At 41.2% G+C, this 19640-nt stretch overlaps 1 protein-coding gene across 12 annotated transcripts in view; it reads left to right on the top strand.

Moving 5' to 3' along the window:
* MTCL1 (microtubule crosslinking factor 1) overlaps positions 1-19640 on the top strand; it is a 196618-nt gene that overhangs the window by 87760 nt on the left and 89218 nt on the right. For all 12 annotated transcript variants that reach the window (XM_019525493.1, XM_019525484.1, XM_019525467.1 and 9 more), the window contains exon 3: positions 18122-18181. In XM_019525493.1, the coding sequence (XP_019381038.1) occupies positions 18122-18181 (60 nt within the window). The remainder of the gene's footprint in view (positions 1-18121; positions 18182-19640) is intronic.

The following is a 19640-nucleotide window of genomic DNA, read 5'->3' as shown; positions in this document are numbered from 1 at the left end:
CCCTCCCATTATCCCCCTCCCCCCCAGCTTACCTCTGGCTGCCCAGGTGAACACCTGGACACAGCAGAACCCAGCACAAGTCTAGGTGGCTCACAGTAAGCTGCCAAACTTGAGTTAAATTCTTTGAACACTTGTTCACACCCTAAGAAGCTGAGGGAGAAAAAACCTAGAACCCATCTTATTTTTACTGGGGGAAGTGGTCTCTCATGCCCACTCTCCTGCTCCCTGCTTAGCTATAAGCCTGCCTCAGTTCCTGTCCTGGACCCTGCCAGAGCTTCAGTTCCTGCCATGACTCCTAATCTAGGATTAGCCTCCTTCTTCTTTTCAGTTCCCTGCCTTGCGTGCAACTCCTTGGCTGCTTCTGATCTTTGCTTCAGACCTCCACACCCTACTCTCTAATCATGGATATTTAATTATAGTTTTTGGAATATCATGAACAACTGGAGCATGTAATTTGCTTCTGAAAAATATTGACTGCAGGCAAGATGACAACTAGAACCTTATATTGGCTTAGCTTCTGTTCCAAGTTCTGCTAAAGTTATTGAAAAGATTTCCATAGACTTCAGCGTATTTTGGATAATGTTCTAAGTGATGCAAAACTTACTTTGTTTTCTTAATAGTATATTTTGGCAAAGGTATACATTGCAAATTATTGCAGGTATTTTAGTTACATGTCTCTTGTTGTGGCCTGGATGCAAATGTTATGCTGATGGGGCAGTTCATAAGTAGTAAAAAGTTTCCTTAGCATATTTGCCTACTTACCTTCTGACCTTCCTGTTTTACAGTTGTGTAAAAACTTCTGTATATAAAGACTTCCTTGTTGTTTAGAATATTGAATACAAAATATGGTATATTGCCATTCTCTGGCTAGTTCTCATTTATCAGTTAACCAGAGAAGGAAAACTGAAAATGTTTTTGAGAGTTTTAGCTCATATTATCCACCTTTTTGCTGAGTAATAGCAAGTCTATGCTATATGAATGTAATCAATAACTTATTGCTCATAACTCATGTATGCAGGAGTGCAGTCCTAGTGCTAACTAATTTGAGTAAGCATGTCACTGCATACTGTATACCCTGAGATCCTGAATACAAGACAATGCCCCCAATAATTAGATTCTCTATATGGAAAATTTATAACTTTCCAGGCATAGAATCTGATTACTGGAGGTTTACCTTGAATTTCTTCCCCTCCCACTGCTACAGCAGGGAAAATAAATCGGGAGGGGGAGGGGGGATCAGTTGGCTTGCCCTCCCCAACTTCTTCCCCCTGCAGTCCCTTCCACCCTCCTGTAAGACCCTACTTTCCCTGAACACACGGAAGCAAGGGCCAAATTTGAAAATACTGACTTTGAAATAAACATACCTGTAGTAATTTGCATATAGGCAAAGTACAACAGGTTTCCATAGGCTTTGTTCACCCAGAATTGATGCATTTTACCTTTTTTGAAACTTCTGCAAGTTTTAGCACAGGTACTCCATAAACATACTTTTAAGCAGCACATGTTCACCTATTTATATATAATAAAAACTATGCATAAAAATAATAAAAACTAAGCCTACTATTTGTCCAAAGCTGAAAGGCTCATAATTTTCCAGACAGTTCATTGCGCTGGGCCCTAGAAGAGTCAACAGGATTTCAGCTCAGCACTTGCTCAGTATGTGTGTACACTTCAGATACACCCCCCACCCCCCAAAGGATCCATTTTCTAATTAGCCCCCACTTATGACTGGAACTGGGTGTTCTTGTCATGAGTTCTGGGATCCTCCAAAAAATGATATACAGATGAGGCACAGGGCAGCCTGGTCTGGCTTCACCTTATGGAGGCCAGGGCCACATATGACAGGCTGAGAGAGGGGGTGACAGAGGGATTCTGAGTGAATTTTTTGGCATCCCATTTGGTGATGTTTGCCAGACATTTAAGAAACATTGAAGAAACGGGACTGATTGGAAATGGAAAAGAAAGGCGCAACTCAGCTGTGACAGTGAAGAGGAAGTAGAAATGTATTCAGTGTAGTGGTTCATTATGACTTGAAAAAAAGTTGGGGCTGAAGGGGACTGTGCAGTGGGCACTAGCATGTATCTTATTGAGATGGACTGCACTTATTTATCCTTGTGGTAGGTTTCTATCAACGTTTGCCCAATATAGGCCATGTGTTTTATAGTCTCACTCAATGTTGGTTGCATTTAATCAGCTTTGTAGTTGGTTTCCATTACTGGTCACATGCTTCTTTTGGTAGCCATTCAATAATAGACATGCATTTAATGAGGTATGTGATTATAAGACGAGGGGCTTTTCCCCCATGCTGGGGGGGGGGAGGCAGGGGTGGGATGGATTTCATCTTGTATGCAAATACATACGGTAGTCAAGTTTCATTTCCTTCACCTTTAGTTCCATATTTGAGCTCAGGTGTTGCAGTTTTGTATGGGCAAAAGTCAGAAATCAACCTCATCTAAAGAGTTTGAGGCAATTTTTTCTTGTCTTAGAACAAAGGCAGAGCATACAGAGTCAAAGCCATAATCCTGAAACACACACGTAGTTTTAGCAAGACATTTGCTGTGGGTAGTAATTATGTGCACGAACAAAGAGTTCACGATTCAGCCTCAAATCCATATTTCTTACTAACTTAAGTGAGAATTTTGCCTGAGTAGCGAGCAAATGACAATTTTGTTCCAAAATAATCTTGTATTTGCTTTGCATAATCTTTTATTATTGTATTTAACCATAAAGCCGGAATAAAGTTGGACAGGACCAGCTGTCATTGTAGAATTTTAAAATAATTACTGGTAATCCAAAGGGATTTATGAGATATTCTCACCTTGTTTGATTGTTCCCATTTTGAGTTCCAACTGATACTGTACTTTAAACTGTCTGAAATGTCTACGAAGTAAAGACAAAGGACATTTTATAGGAAAACTTTCCAAACCAAAGTGTTTGTCAGTCATTGTGTGTATTACAGTGTGACTAGGGCTACAAAGTTAAGTGCTCAAAGGTTAGGAAATGCCAGAATAAAGATTTCTCAAGCAATTTGGCTAGTGCAGCCATTATTCCAGTGTTCCTTATAATGTCAGATTGACTTGGTGTCCAGGTGTCAGACTGAACTGATCCAAGACAGTCTGATGTCATTCTTACCCTTCTCTGGTGGGCCCGTAAGTTTCTGGAGCATGTAACCTTTTCACATAACTAAATTTATGTCCTTAACAATTGCAAAAAAAGCTTTTGAATGCTAGCTAGTCCAGTGTTATCTTACTGACTGTGCAGACTAACTCACAGAAATGGGACAGAAATTCTGAAAAGTATAAGCTAGCCACAGAAAGTCAGTGGCTTCTCTTCCCCACCCTGAATCATCTATAGTGTCTAAGAGCACACAATCTGGACCTAGAATGTGGCTGACGCCATTCAGACTTGAAGCAAGCCATAGGAATATTGTGAGACAGGACCAATGCAGCAATTTTGCTCTAGGCATGAGTCCTGCTCCTGGTTTTGAGGGAACTGGAAGGAGAGATACAGATCTTTGCAGCTCATGACACCTCCCTTATTACTCAGGCTAATTTAATTTTCCAGAATTTCACCCAAGGTAGAGCTTGGGCATTTAGTACAAAGCTACTCAGCTGTGTCAGAAATGTGTGTGCAGTGAATAAGAGGTATGGTAAGTTCCTGTAATGACTTGAATTAATAGTAGTTCTTATATCAGGGTTTAACAAAATAACTGCAACTTGCATTATTGTGTAATTTGGCAACTACTAGAGCTATATAGAAAAAAAATAGAATATTTTTGCACCAGAATCTGCTAATTCATCACAATAAGAACATTCTTCTTTGATTTCAACAGAATTCAACTTAAATTCAAATATTCAAGTATTTAATTTTGACAGTTGCAAGATTTACTTCTCTCTCATAAAATTTAACTTCAGGTTCTTGCAAGCTTATCACTTTCCATTCTCATGGGATTGAAAGCTGAAGACCTTCCAAGATCTTGGTTCCTTGGTAGTCCAGGCTCTTAGGCTCCTTGACTGATATGCAGCCTACTCAGCTGGGAGTGTTGGATGTGGACATCTAGGATTTCAAGACTCTGGCCCCTCACTAGCCAGCCAAGCAGGTTGCTTCTCATTCAGGGACCCACAGTTTTCTTAGTCCAGGACAACCTACCAGGTAGACTGCCTTGGAGATGGGCCTCTTTTCCCTTCTCCATTATATACATTTTTAGCAAATGATGTGAGGCAGATAGTTCACATACAGGTAAATCTAGTTCTGTATTTCAAACTTTGGGGGTTGGCTTTGATTTGGAAATGAATCAAATTATGAAATGTAGAAATCTTTTGTACTCACTGCCATGGCTCTGCTCATTGCCATGGCTTTTAATGAGCTTACTGCAATTAGTCCTTGTAGTGTTACTATTTTTGCTACAATGTATGCTTCTTGTAGCGTTATTATTTTCTTACTGAACCTGTTAGTGTCCAAAATATCTAGTGATTTTTAACTGTTTTATATTGCAACTTTGTTTTGTTTGTGTGCACTTTCACTTTTCATGAGTGATGCAGTCTGTTCTTGTTTGTGCTTTTTATATTTCTTTCTGAATTTCACAATATATTTACCTTCTGAATTTGTGCCTGGCCTCTGCATCCTATTATTTGTTCAGAGGAGTACATTGCTGTCAGGTTTTCTCAAAAGATCTGTTCCATTCATTGTATCAAGACATGCTCCCAGGCTGGACTTCACTGTTTCCTAATTCATTGTGCTTCTGCTTGAATTAGATTTGCATACAGGTGAGCAATGTCCGTTATACCAGAGCTAGCTTTATCTGTATTTGAACTCTGTGCCCCATATGACTTGCTGAATTTGTATTTCCTTGGGGTGATATATACCCTTTCAGGAAAACAATCGCAGTCATTCTAAGATGAAAAAAGGATAGAGGTAATTTAAGTTTCAAGTTTACAGTAGAGAAAATCACACAGGCTACTAAAACTTAAACTCACCTTTTTATTATATACGAAATAGGTGAGAGTTACTGAGCACTGAACTATGTTCTTATGACGGTAACTGATAGATGGGCAACAATGGATTAAAAAGCTTATCTGGGACATGTCCAAGTCAGGCAGATCATGTTGGTTGGCCTTTAATCTTTCCATTCCTTGGAATTTCATTTAGTACTTTATTGAAAAAATGTATTGTTCTACTCTTGGGAAGACTGAACACATTTGTGTTCATAGCTGTCTGCTGCCTATGTGGAGAATTTTTCTTCCTCTCCCCCAGTATAAAATTAGTTCTATAGTTGTTAATTCATTAGTGCTCCATGCAGAATACCAAATGGCTCTGATGGTCTTTCGCTAAAGAAAACCGAGAACATTTTAAAAAGAAGTCAATGCTTTTTATTAAATTGCTTGCAGTTGTAAGCTTTTTACTTCAATATCCTAAAAGTCCTGTGCTGCAAAGATTTAGGAAGGTGTGGTTTAGAATGGAATGCCTTATTATGTTTAAATTAGATGTATTAACCTACTGACTCAATAAGACCATAATGTAGTGGGCTGTACTCATCTCCCTTCTACTCCTTGAATATCACTATGCCTACCCCTCACACATACACATGTACTCTTTCACCTCCTCACAGTCCTGGAACAGAGTATGTTATTCCTGTATTGAATCATGTACTGAAAGCCCACCATCTGCCACATAGCAATGGTGTGCCATTTTTTATGGCAGAGATGGATAAACTGTATTTCCATTTGTAATCTTCTCAAATGCAAAGGCACATTTTTAGAATGGTTTGATTGTGCAACAGAGAGCAGCATGCTGAGTGTACACCAATCAACAGCATTTCTTTAGGAATGTTAAAATCATAATCCCCTGCCTCGGTATCACCTATGCCCCTCAGATCCTTTGTGCAAATCCCTTACAGACTGCCTGATCTTAACAGCTTCAGACTGAAGATGTATCAGGTTGCCTGTTGCCGTGTCCCAGTTCTAGGGAAGCAAATACAAATCCCTGTTTATGGAAAATAGGAGTAGATTATTCAGTAAATTATTTTGATGCAGTCAGCAGTTCCAGTTATGAACACTGAAGACTATAATGAAAAATATTTACAACGTTGTAATCATTTTCTAGAGGGTCGTTCCCACTAATGGTTGTGGAACAGGTTGTCTAGACTGTCACAAAAACTGACATAATTGTAGAACCGAAGCAAACATCATCTGCCACAAAATGGATTATAAAAAAAATCACGGAACTCATTTCATTTTGCTGCTTTGGAAATTGTCATATTTTACCCTCATGCTTTGTGTATCCATAGCAGAGCCAAAGAACAAACCTAGGGATTATAGTTACTAACAGTTTTGCTTTCGAGGAATATGATTGATTGATTGATTGCGGTCAGCACCTACCCAAACTTTGCTGCTTTAGAGCATGAATGAGAAGTGGGTATGCCATATGGCAAGAACATCTCTGATGCTATCCTGTGGATTTGTGTCAGCCATGTTTTTTTATTAATAAAGTGTACTGTCAACAATTTAGAACAGGGAGCAGTTCTATTTCTGTGTATGTGCATGGCACAGTGGAGTCCTTATCCTGATGAACGGTACTATATTCTACAGTATAAATGTTAATATCAGCATTTTGCTGCTCAATGACTGCCTTGTTGCACCTGCCATTTTATGTCCTGATTCTGCAGTTGGATCTGTGTGCCTGTGTGAAGGTCTGTGCATGATAAGCATCCTAATTATCATGCTAGAGGCAAGGCAGTTTTCCTATTGTCCAGGCTGTGTGATATCTTAAAGTGGAAGAAAGAAATTGATTGTCTAGCTTGATATTCCTGTTTACATCCATGTCTTGGAGTTCTGGCATGACTCTGTGGTTTTGATTTTCATTTTTGGTGTATGAACTTGAAGCCACACAACAGAAGAGTAGCAGTGAGTGTGTCTGTGGTCCTGGCATTTAAAGGATAGACACAGCATGGGGAGTTCACATTTAGTAGCTGTTCTGCTGAGGGATGACAGGGCTTGGACTGACCCGTTTCTTCCTTGCACATCAGTATCAGATCACTGGTTTAGCAGGAGGGGAGAGAAGCATACTGTCTGGAAGACTCTGTAGCTGAACTCCTGCTGTTTTCTTCATTGTAAAAAGAATTTAAAAAGTGTAAAGAGGATTCCTGTCTATGCATATTATAAATAATTGATGCATCCTGGGGTGTTTTCCAATGTGTTATTTAAAAAAAAGATGTTATGTCATAACAAAAATGTTTCTAGTGAGGATTTTTTTACACAAGAAGCAAATATAGATTTGGAAACAATGACATAAGAGAGCAAAGCGGAAAGTCGAGAATTTAGGAAGTTGGCTGTCTCTTAAAGGAGCCCAGTTAAAGCAAGCATGTGTCTGAGCTGTAGATTAGACTGGATTCCTGTCCTGTGTTTGAAATTTATTTTTTAATTTACTTTATTGCATCAGGTCTCCTTGTCAACCTTCACTGACCAAATCTTAAATGAAATGTTCTGCTGTAACCTATTATTCTGCCACCCCAGCCTTCCCAGTTTCCATGTTGCTCAGAGCTGGATTCTTGCCTTTAAGACCTTCAGAAAGCAGGTGGCTCCCTGCTGCTTCTCTCTCTGCAGCATGTTCCCAGATCTGTTGGACTGAATCATCTGTAAATACCCAGGCCATAGAATATCATCACAATATCAGTCAGCAGCAGCAAAGGACATTAGGGAGCAATAAATGAGAGCTGGTGCCTGGTACTAACAGTGAGAGACTAAAGAAAAATTCCAAGCCTTCCTTCATAAGCTTATTATAATAATGTAATGAATCGCTAGGGGAATCCAAGTTAGTGCTTCAGAGCTGATCCACATTGCTGCTTGTTTACTCAAGGGAAATAGATTACTTTCATCCTGAATTCTAGCTTGTGATACTTATGAGGTTTCATATATGCCTAGCTTTACTTGGTCATGTGGATGATTAATACAATAGCATGTATAGCTCCTAATAAAGAGATCATGTAGGAGAAATGTAGATATGGATCAGTTGCATCAAATCCAGTTTTATCAGGACTCAGTGAGATGCTCTTGCAGGGGCCTGCAGCAAACAAAAGGCAATTAGCATTGCACAGTTCCATTAACTGTCCCACAGATACATGTTAGAATATCCATGGAAAAATCTCCCAGACAGCCTTGGACTTGGAAATGTTCATTAATGAGACACGCTGATGCAAGTTGGCTCCTTATACTTAAAATACAACTGAGGCTACAAAAAAGCACTGGAAAACCATTTCATCATATTCAAGTTCAGAGGTCAGCAGTGTTTTTGGCCGGAGTGACAAAAACACCCCAGCCTTGACTTGGAAGATTTTGGCGTGCCAGGGGCAGACAGTGGGAGAGTTATGAAGGGCCCAATCCTTGTGGCAGTGCAGCCACAGCCTCTTCCACACTGTCTTCCTGGAGGTGCATGTGCACCTACTGTTGTGCACAGCCCCTTCCTGCTGTCTGCCCCGAGGCATGCATGCCAAGCAAAATGCTTACACATACTATGGTCTGGGAGATGTGCTGAGGATTTCTGACCTTTTCTCTAGTTTATAACATCATAGGTGTTTCAAAGTCAGTAGCTCTTACTATGTGCCTAGATAATATCTAAAGTGGTTATCAGAATATTTCTTTGTTAACTAAAAACAGCATTTCTTTCCCCGTTCTCAACAAACAGTCCTAATCCAATTTCTTCTTGTGGTGCCTTGGTGGAAGAAGCTTACTGTAGATGATTTGGGGTGTGACAGGCTGTTTTACAAGATATTTTAGGTATATTATTCTCTCTTAGTAGCAACAAAGAAAAATTCTGGATTGTGAAATGTTTCAGGGTGCATCTCTTCAGCAAGGTTCCTATTGTGTATCCCTTTAGCAAGGTTCAGCTCCTGTCTGAGTCTTTGCATTCCTTAGCCACAAAGATTTTGCATGTTAAGTACTGCTGCACTTTCTAAAACAGAACTTTCTACACTAGCCAGCAGCGATGAGCTGGTCTGAATGGCTGCCTCGGCTCTGTGAAAGGGTGGGACAGCTGCTACTCCGGCATGACTTCCTACAGGATCCTAAAAAATGTCAGAAAAATGGTGGCGGGGGAAAGAAATGTTACAGGTAATGGTAAGGTTTGACACCACTCTGGGCAACTGACCATCTATCACATGGTAGACTTATTTAAACTGATACCAATTGAAAGCATCTCTATTAAGTAATAGGAGTCACATTGGTGTAAAAAGATGAGAATCGGTCTACATTGGTCTATAATGCATTGTTCTAAAAACAAATAAACGGTGGGGCACAAACTCTCTGCCTTGTTCACTGGCAATTCATTTCCACTGAACAAATGAGTATAATAAATTTACACTTTGAAATGCCAGCAAATGACTATGGAATATTATTCCCTTAACATGGAGACAGACCGGTACTCCCAGTGGAGGCTAGTTCAGCTACTGGTGTGTATCAACCCTTTAGCCCTGGAGGTTTGCTTCTTTAAAATATAGGGGGTGGGGCATTCTTTAATTGCACACCATCTTTTCTAATAAATGCGAACAGAAATGATAATATTCCATTTCAAAGGAATTGTTTGTAATTCATCTTTGCATCTTGAACATTATTTATTCAACTTGTACACAGTACCAATGTCTGTGCATAATTTTTCACACATTGCAGTGGTAAAAATTGTCCTTAGGGCCAGATTTTCAGAAGTCGATCTCCTTTACAAGTGTAAACACTGTCACTGTAATGTCTGCCTTCTTGATTTGTAGACTTAATTTGATGTGCACATGACATCAAGCCTACATGTAAATGTAGATGAAAATTGTGACCTTGCACCTATCCTAATAAACAAATGATGGGCATGAAGCTCTGTGTTTCCCATTCTCTTTTCTTGGCTCTGCTCTACTGCCTCCTATCTTCCACCACAGGCAGATTAGATCAAAGTGAAAGACTGAGACAAGTGAGGGAATGAGTCTCAAAGGAGAGAGTTTTGGCAGGGGATTCTGGAGCTGTCAGGGAACAGCTGTCTCCTCTTTCAGAATGAAAACTTGAGAGATGACATATTTACATTTCTAACTGTAACCTTGCTCAAACTATTTTAATTCATTTTTGCACAGAATCTATTGCCTAAGCTCTTTTATGTGTATTCTTTTCCTTCTCCTGAGTGATCTCTCTTTCTATCTCACTTGCTTACCCTCTCTTTCCTCCCTCAATTTGCTATAATTTCCTTTTCTTTTTGTTTGCCTTTTTTCCTTCTTCCCCTTTTGTCTATAACAGGTAGACTAGGTAGGAGCTAGATACAACTCTTATCTCCCCTAATTTCTCCAGGCTACTTGCTCATTTTCCATCACTCCATTCAGCTACACCTCTACCCTTGTCCATTGTTTTACCTAATCCTCCATTTTCTAGCCCCACTATTGCTCTTACTCATTACAATTAACCCATGCTCTCACCTCCATTTTCCTATTAAAATCCAAATCAAACTCAAACTTCGCAAAAAAATAAAACCTGAAATATGCTCTAGAACAATGGTCTTAGTAGCATTTGCCACTCAGGGAACCTCTGAGTTTCCCACACTTCTGGCTGGGACACCTTTCTTTAATAATATGGGATGGACAGTGTCATAACTTGCTGACATGTTTATTGCCCTCTGGGGGTAATGTACCTGTTATAGTATCTGATTCTTTGACAATAAAATCATTTAGAGGAGGAACTCTACCTTTGGGATGTAACAAATTCCAAGATGTTCAGTCCATTAATCCAGTTTTATTTCACTAAATAAAAATAAAGCAATTAGAATATATGATCTTCCACTTTTAATTCTAGTACATAAATAACATCTCTGCAGATGAGGTCACTGAACAATCAACTTCTTGTCCAACTGCTTGGCATATGTGCCAGCATGTAAGTGAAATATAAAGATAAAGGAGACTCAAGGCAGTAGCTCTGCAAGAAGTAGTGCAGAGATTATAGGAAGTTGTGGAAGGTACAACACTTAACAAAGCTTCTGTTTCCACACATCTTTTACTTTTTCCTTTCCCTTGGATTTGCCTGTCAGTAAATCTGCTTTATTCTCCTTTGAGTTTTCTCTTCCCTTCTCCTTAGGGATGTCCCTACTTCCAGATCCAGTTAGGGTTCTGCTGCCCCCCTCTCACTCTGGCCATGGATGGGCAGAGAGAGGTAGTCTGAAGTCAGGGAGAAGACAGGATAGAGTTGCACTTCATAGACTAGCTAAATCAGAGATATATACTATGACCTGAGCAGCAGCTGCTCACCCAACACCTTGCTCTCCACTCACCACCTCCTCCAGACTGCGTTCAGAACCTTTCCTTGCTGCTCCACTCCTGGGAGGAGCAGAGCAGTCACTGCTCCCTAAGTGCTCCTCTGACCACAGTCATCCCAGCTTGGGGAATGCACAGAGGTATTTTCCCTACTCCACTCTAGGAGGAGTGGAACAGCAGAAGCATACAGGCAAGATCTTCCTCATTAAAAGAAGATCCTTCTCCCAGATCTGGCATGTTCCCTGTGGAAGAAACTGCACAAATGCCTGTACTATCCTATTTTCTAGTGGGAGAATGGCATTTCTTCTGCTAGAAATGTAAAGTCTCACTTGCCGTCTTTTGCGGGGGGTGTTGGAGGGGAGGTTTCTTCCCTTCCACTTTGAGTTTATCTTTTCTCCACCTCCTTTATGTGACCCCTTTCTTGAATGCCATGTCATCTTCTTGTCTTTGCTGCCTCTTTAACTTGGAGCTTACATCATTCTTCATTACCCACTGTACAAGGAAAGTATTCATTAGGTTTTCACTGATCCATAAGTACTCCCCCTGTAACCTTTGAACTTTAGGATTCTGCTGTCACCATAAAGCAAGTTCTTCTCTTTTTCCTCTCTCTGGAGATGATTAGAAGTCTAGGAAAGGTTTTGAGATTTAGCCTGGAGAAGAAAAGAATGAGGGAGGCTGACTTAACAGCTTTTACATAAGTGTAAGGTGGTTATAAAAAGGATTGCCGTCCCTGGGTGCCTGTACACGAGTGTGGAGGCTGCTCCAACACATCAGAGCAGACTCGATTAATTGAGTCTGCTGGTGCGTGGTAATTACCGTGCTCCAGCAGCCTCCAGTGTCTTGTGTATCAGTGTCCCCATGCTTCAAAATAATGGCAGTGGTGCTTGAACTAAAGCTTGTTCGAGTACCCATGGAAGTAACTGGTTGCAATAAGGGAATTTTGGATTGAATATTGGGAAGAGCTTTCTTATTAGGAAGATGCTAAGCACTGAAACAGATTACCTAGAGCGGTGGTCACCAACAAGTTGATCACAATCGACTGGTCAATCAGCTATTCTCTGACAATCAATCTCAGTCTGAGAGAGTCCCCCAGACTGAGATCGACTGTCAGAGCCTCCATGATTGGGAGCAGTGGGATGCATGTGGGAAGTGGCCAGGATGCAGTCTGGGAGTGGCAGGATGCATGTGACTGAGCTAAGCTGTACCCCCTGCCACTGGGACTGGGCCGGGTAAGTGGGACAATCCCCTTCTGCATCCCCAGCCATTGGGTGAGTGAGGCTCCAGCAGGGCCGGGGAGAGGCAGAGCCCAGGCGCAAGTGGGGGAGGGGCTCTCATCAGTTCATGCACCCCTGTGGATGTCTGGGGGGCATATACCCTCTGATCTGTGCATGAGCTGAAGCAGCTACTGCTGCACCCTGAGCTTTGCATCCCAAGCCCCACTGCAGCTGATTGGGGCACAAAGCCCAGTGCACAGTGGCAGCTGCCTCAGCACACAGATTGGGGGGGGCACATGCCCCCTAGGCCTCCACCTGGGTGCATGCAACAGTGGGAGTCCCCCTGCGTGTCAGGACAAATTGTCTGGGCTGCGACCCTCCCCGGCCCAGACCTTCCAGGGCCCCGCTCACCCCTGCCCCTGCCTCACTTCCTCCTTTACTTCAAAAAGTGATCTTCACTTTAAAAAGGTTGGCGACCACTGACCTAGAAAGATTGTAGAATCTCCATCTTTGTAAATTTTTAAGAAAAGATAAACACATTCTTGAATGAGAAGGTTTTCACAGGGATGATCCTGCTTTGAACAGTCAGTTAGACTAGAGAAAGACCCTTCTGGTCATTTTTGTCCTATGAATCTATAAAACCTTATTCCCTTATTCCCACCACTCTTCCTGCTGCAGGAGGTTTAGACAGGGTTAACTGTCAGTGGTGGAACTGGATAAGAAACAGCTCCTCTGCTTCACACATGCAACCTGCTTATTCTACATGATATTCCTCTCTTTCTGCAGAGGCAGCTGTAGATTAGGCTCTTATTTGTGGGTTATGGTGAGATCAAGGTGTTTATCTTTCCTTACTCATTGCTGGGCTTCCTGTCTAGCTTTTGGTGAGGATCTGAAAGGTGATGAGAGATATAAGGAGGTACCGGGACATGCTATTAACAGGTCTGCAGCCATTGCATCTCTAGCTTTTATTAGAAGCCTGTCTTTTAAAAATGTCACGCATTATACTTACAGTAATTCACCTTTGTTCTTGTGATGTTGTACATTATAGTGAAATCAGCATGAAATCATTTTTCATCAGGTAACCTCCTGTCTTAAGAAATCACTTTCTCCAAAGATCTTATATAGGGGTCAGCAATATTTTTGGCCAGAGTGCCAGAAACACCATAACCATTGGATGTTGGCTTGCCAGGGGAGTGTGGCAAGGGAGCTGCAAGGGGCCCAATTCCTGTAGTGGCAGTGTAGCCACAGCCCCTTCCCAACCATCCTTCTGCAGGTGCACATGCACCTGCCACCAGCAGTGAACCAAGATGGGGCTCCATAGACCTCAGTGCAGCAGTTTGCAGCCTCCCTGCCACTGGCTGCAAGCAGTTTGGGCTGTGATGGATATCAACGGCCTGCTCAGAGCCTGGACTGACTGTGGCAGGTGGCTGAGAGGTGCAAGCCACTGCACCAAGGTTTGCAGAGCCCTGGTCTGGCTTATTGCTGGCAGCAGGTACATGTACGTCTTGGGGCAGATGGTGGGGAGGGGACCAGGGCTGCACTGCCAAAAGGACTGGGCTCTTCACAGCTCCCCTGCTATCCCAGGCTCTGGGCAGGCTCCTGCCACCTGCCATAGAGCCTGTTCTGCTCACAGCAGGCAGTGGGGAGGCTGCAAGCCACTGCACCAAGCTCTGCAGAGCCCCGGCCCGACTCATTTATTGTGGTGGGTGCACACGCGCCTCCAAGCAAATGGCAGGGGAGCTGTGAGGCGTCCAATCCTTGTTGTGGTGATGCAGCCCTGGCCCTTTCCCTGTCATCTGCCCCAAGGTGCATTTAACAATCAAAATGCTTTTGTGTGCCACACTGTGCCATGCATGCCAGGGGTTGCCAACCCCTGACCTGATACAGTTTTGTTTGGCTTTTCCTTAAAGATTGGTTCTTGCTAGTCTCCTTGGTATAGAAGTATAGTAATATGTGAATGTTTGTCCTAGTATAAATGAAAATTAATTTCCAACACTTTCACAGGAAAGTTCTTCTTTCCTCATTCAATTAAATAGAGTTGCTTAACTTAGTCGTACTACCCCATGTCATCTACTACTGTTTGCAGTGGTTTCCAGCACCCTTAGTCCTGATTAAAGCATGTCTTGGTTTTGTCCCACATTTCTCTGCTTCCTGTGCCCATGGATGGAAGGGAGATCTTCTATTTCTGCCATACCTGAATTCCTCAGGGGTGGAAGTCTCCAGTCTTGCACTATCCATTGCTCACATTTGTGTATACCAACTATTTTGCCCATGTTTTAAACTCTCTGTATACAGTATGATGAAGTTCTGCTTTGTAACTCACTGCCTTGCCCATTCCAAATTGCAGTGCTCCTCTAAAACTTGTGACTACAAAGTTCATGTGGGCCTAGTGTTGAGGTGTATTGAAATACTATGCAAAATCTTCCTTCAACTCAAATATACCCCTGCCTCAAGTTAAAGCTGTCCTCCTAACGAGCTTCTCTGCACCCACCAGAATGATCCTACATCTTTTTTCCATTTTGTATGCAGGCCAGAACCTTTATGTTGTGTTTCCTCTGTGCTTTTGTGCAGAGTTGACTGGATGGGATTCTGGTTAAAGCCTACCAGCACAAATCCTTTGAGTGGAGGGGATGCTGTAAGTCACTCCTGTTCCTCCACAAGACACCTGGGTAGGGAATTCTTTGATCAGTACCCCAGCCTAACATTGTGCATTTGGCAGTGGAATCTGATTGCTGAGCTATACTAATGCTGATGAAAACAACAATTGTATCCTACTTCCAAAACTAGGTTCACAACTTCTTCTTGTCCACGGTATTGTGGTACAGCTCTGCCAACAGGAGCTTGACTCCCTGTCCTTTTAATTATGAGCAACTCTTGCTCACAGACAAACATCTGTATTACTCCCCAGTGCATGCTATAACACTTATGGTACCACATCAGCTTGATTAATAGACATTTCTATATTCAGGTTGGTGCATGAGCCAAATCAGGAGATTTTCAGGCTTTGACACAAGTTTATACATGTCAAGCCTGATTAATAATTGTTTGTGTTACAGGAAGTGTCAAAAGGTCCTAAATGAGGTTAGAGGACCCCAATGTGTTAAACCAGTCCCTGCCTCCAAAAGCTATAAACAGATGAGTTAGCAAAGATGAATGGAGGTGTAGAGTCTCAACCAAAGTCACACAGCAGGACACTGAATAGCAGAGCCAAGAATAGAATCTGCATCTCCTGAGTCCCAAATCAGTGGCCTACTCACAGGACCATGTTCCTTCTCCAACTATTGATGTCTTCCAACCACAGTAAATATTTATTATTTTGTAAAATGTTTCACTGCCCAGGGGATCATTTATCTTCGCATAACTTCAGTATTAGTTATAGGAAATCACTGCATTAGTTAGAAAGCAGATTAACAAAAATAAATTGAAGAATATATTGAACATATGGTGCTGCATATGAATGAGTTTAAATACTTATGCTGTTTATAACACACAAGAAAAGAAAAGATTTGTTTTAGGAATGCTTTAGTTATGATCTGTAGTATTTTGAAACCTAAAATAACCCTAGTTCAATCACAAGAAACCTGCACAAAGTTTGAAACTGTAGAATTCAGTGCATGTTGTCAGCCAGCTGATGGCCTGATTAGAGTGGATTTACTTAACTAGTAGGGGTTCTCCTGCTCCTCCCATCCAGGCTAGAGCTCAAGCTGTATGCGTGTTACTGCAGTGGAGGAAGAGACTTTACCTGAACTCACTGGGCCTAAATTCTGCTCCCACTTATGTTGCTCTAACTCCTGAATAGTTCCATAAGCCTGTAGAGTAACTTTGCATTTACACTTCATAGCTCAGAGCAGAATTTGACACAATGAGAGCTTTGCTGTTGATTTTAAATGGATCAGGATTGGGCCTCAAGGCAATTCTGATATAAAGGCAGCAATTCTATCAAGTAAAACACAAGAGAGTGCTTCTCTGAGTAAACTAGTAGGAACAATTCTGGGTTTGTCTGAGCTGCAAATTGTCCTTTGAGAATAAGAATAAATGGAAGTTGTTTTACTAAAATCCTCCAGTGTACTGAACCTGCCATGCTTTTGGATGAATGGTTAGGACATAACATCTTTCTTTTTAGGCCTTTATTTAAAGGCTATTTACATTTATTGAACAAAATAATTTTTCCTGTCAAGTCTCACTGTGCTTAAAACCTGCACAATCTGAAGAATCTGCAGAATTCTGCTGTGTCACTTAAAGGGGCGAAGATGCATAAGTTTTTCCTCTACGCAGAGATGGAGAAAGCCATTAAGGAAGTAGGAGAGGGAAGTAGTCTAATTTACTTTAAGAGGGAGCTGGACTACAAGGCATCAGAAAATGGATACAGGGATTAATATCTGTTTCTTCTGGGGGTTTACAGCTATGTCCTGGAATGCTTGTCAGATCAGTCCAACTGGTAGCCTGAGAGCTGCATGTGGGCCCCAGCTGCCCCCTGTCCACTGCCATGTAGTAGGGTTCCACATGCTGCCTGTGCAGGCTGCATGGCAGGGGACGCGGGTCACACTGAAGTTCCCCTGGCCACACTGAAGTCAAACAGCCCTATTATAAACTATTGCAAAAATGAAGCAACACAGATTTTGCATTCAGTCTACTCCCTATAGTTACTCAACCTGATAGCTGTTTTGTCTGGTAATGGAGATTATTACTCCTCTATGAAATGTGCAAGTTTTAACCTACCAAAGCCAAACGTACACCTCATGTGAGTGATGTCATTATAGCAGTTTGAATTTTGCCCTAAAATAGAATTTTCATCGAGAGAGAACTTGTGACATTATGAATGTCTTCTACTCTTTCTTTCATTGGGATGCCTGAAGGTATTGAAAATCAAAACATTGGTTACTGTGTCATTACAGGATCCTGCATTTCATAAGCAATTTTCCTATAAATGAAACTAAAAATACACAAAGCAGTAAGGTTTCTAAATCCAAGTTATAAAATAAATTCAGTACACAAGGGAGACAATTATTGTGATGCTGGCCTTTAATCAAGTTCCCTAGTGTACAGGTCAGCATGGGTTAGATCTACTCTGTTATGCAGTATTGCTTACACATATGGGCTAGGGACAGACATTACTCATGAACTGTTTTAAGTTATCAGAAACTGGTTTAAACCTGTAACAGAACATCAATTCAGTGCACATAAACCACTTTCAAAATTGCTGAAACTGGTTTAAGATAAATTTGGTTGAATGTAGCATCAGACTTAACTGATTTGGGTCAAACCAGTTTATTCAGTATCTTTCCAAGACAGGGTTCTCCAGTGTTTCATTTCCAGCATGAGTAATATTCTTGGATTTTTTTCATCTCTTTCAAATATAAATCACTGCCTTTGTAAAAAAAAAAGAAAAAAAAAAGCAGTTTTCACCAGAAATTGTGTGTGGGAAAGGGAAAATTCTACCCTTTGTGACCTTTTAAATAATGCACTTGCATTTTAAACAGCCATGTCACAGAAAAAGCTAATAGAAAACATTCTGATTTTCTTTTTTATTAGTTAAAAGAATATAATCTTTTCCCCAGTATCAGTTTTATGCTGATGGTCCTTTCGAATTTTGGTGACATGTGTCTTATCAGTAAATGGCCATCGCCTGTTTCTTTTTCAGAGTTCCCTGAAGAGAAGAGGCAGCAGGGAAACGCACAAAGAAAAGAAGGCATTCACCCAGGTACCATTTTCAATAACACATACTTGGTTATGTTTCGAATCGTGTGTCTATTTAATAGGAAACTCAAGATCTCTGTTTATTGGGTGTTAAAGGACTCATAAAAAAATGTCAGATAAAACTTGATTAGCCTTAAATCTACTGAGACATTTCAGATAATTTAGAAACAAATTAGGACACAAATTTGATCTCTACGCCTTGCAGCTGCTCAGTTTTATTCTTATATCTGGTATTTGTGGACTCAGGCTGAAGGTTTTTGTCAAGACAAGAAAATCACCTTGCCTCATAAAGTAACTGGATCATATCTTAGGGACTAACAAAATTTTTATGTGGTGCTAAAGTTTGTATTAATGAGCATTTCGGCACTGAATGCTGTTCACATGCTGAAACAACACTTAGTGTGTTGTGTCAGAGCCTTAGGTTTTGTTTCTCATGTGAACTTAAAATATCTGCTTCCTCTACTGCAATTAAAATAAAAACTCTGAGCTACCCACCCGCCCTGTTAGGATTCTGATTGTACTAAATTCTTACAATCTGAGTTTCCCCTGGAAAGCAGTCGGCCTGGGTTCAGCTCCTTTTTGTGAAGACTGCAGTGGCTGGTGCTTTTTCAGCCCCCATTCCATTCACTAGGTAATAGATCAGAGATGAGGGGTAGGCTTCTCTCACTGAGGGATAGAAGGGAACCCAATAGGAGCATCACAGCTTTGTTGGAAAGGAGCTTTTTTTGGGTTCTCCTCAGCCACCATCTATAACTTGAGCCTAATCAAATGATTCTAGCATGTAATGCTTCTTAGTTTTCTTTAACTGGCTGGAGCCTTAAAATCTATCACTTTTTTAATCATTTTAATATATAGCTCTTAATTAACAACCAAAAGTTGAATGGGTAGGATGGGTGAATAGAAATATATTATTCCAGATGTAATATCTTGCAAAGGACACAAACATAGGAGTGCAATGGAAGCCATCTTTCAAGAGGTTACACTGTTCTTTCTTCCATAACTACCAGATAATGAGGAGGCTTATTTAAATCATCAGCTATTTGGGGCAGGCTTTCTGTAAAGCACGCAGCACACTATAGGGTGAATATCAGGGTGGGCAATTATTTTGGCTGGAGGGCTGCTTAATGAGCTTTGGTGAGCTGTTGAGGGCCACAAGGTGCCCTGCCCCCTGGTTGCCATCTTGGGACCAGAAGTCCCGCTCCCTAATCCCTGACTTTTGCCACTGGAAGTCCCTCCCCTTGCCCCCAGAACTACTTATTTTGGGAAGGGGTTGGCACCTTGGAACCAGAAAAAAAACATATACTAAAAATTGAAAATTGATAGTAACATATTTTAATTTTATTTTAAAAAATATTTTTATTCTGATTTGTGTGTTTGCGTTGCATATATAGAGGTGATTACATAACACCTGAAAATGAAATATTACTCTTGTATATTGTGGGGGTATGGAGGGGTGGGGGGAT

This window comes from Gavialis gangeticus, unplaced genomic scaffold (genome assembly GCF_001723915.1).
Source record: "Gavialis gangeticus isolate Ggan-Ray unplaced genomic scaffold, GavGan_comp1, whole genome shotgun sequence".
Taxonomy (NCBI): Eukaryota; Metazoa; Chordata; order Crocodylia; family Gavialidae; genus Gavialis; species Gavialis gangeticus.
Note: the sequence above shows the minus strand (reverse complement) of the source record. Positions and strands in the feature narration are given on the sequence as shown.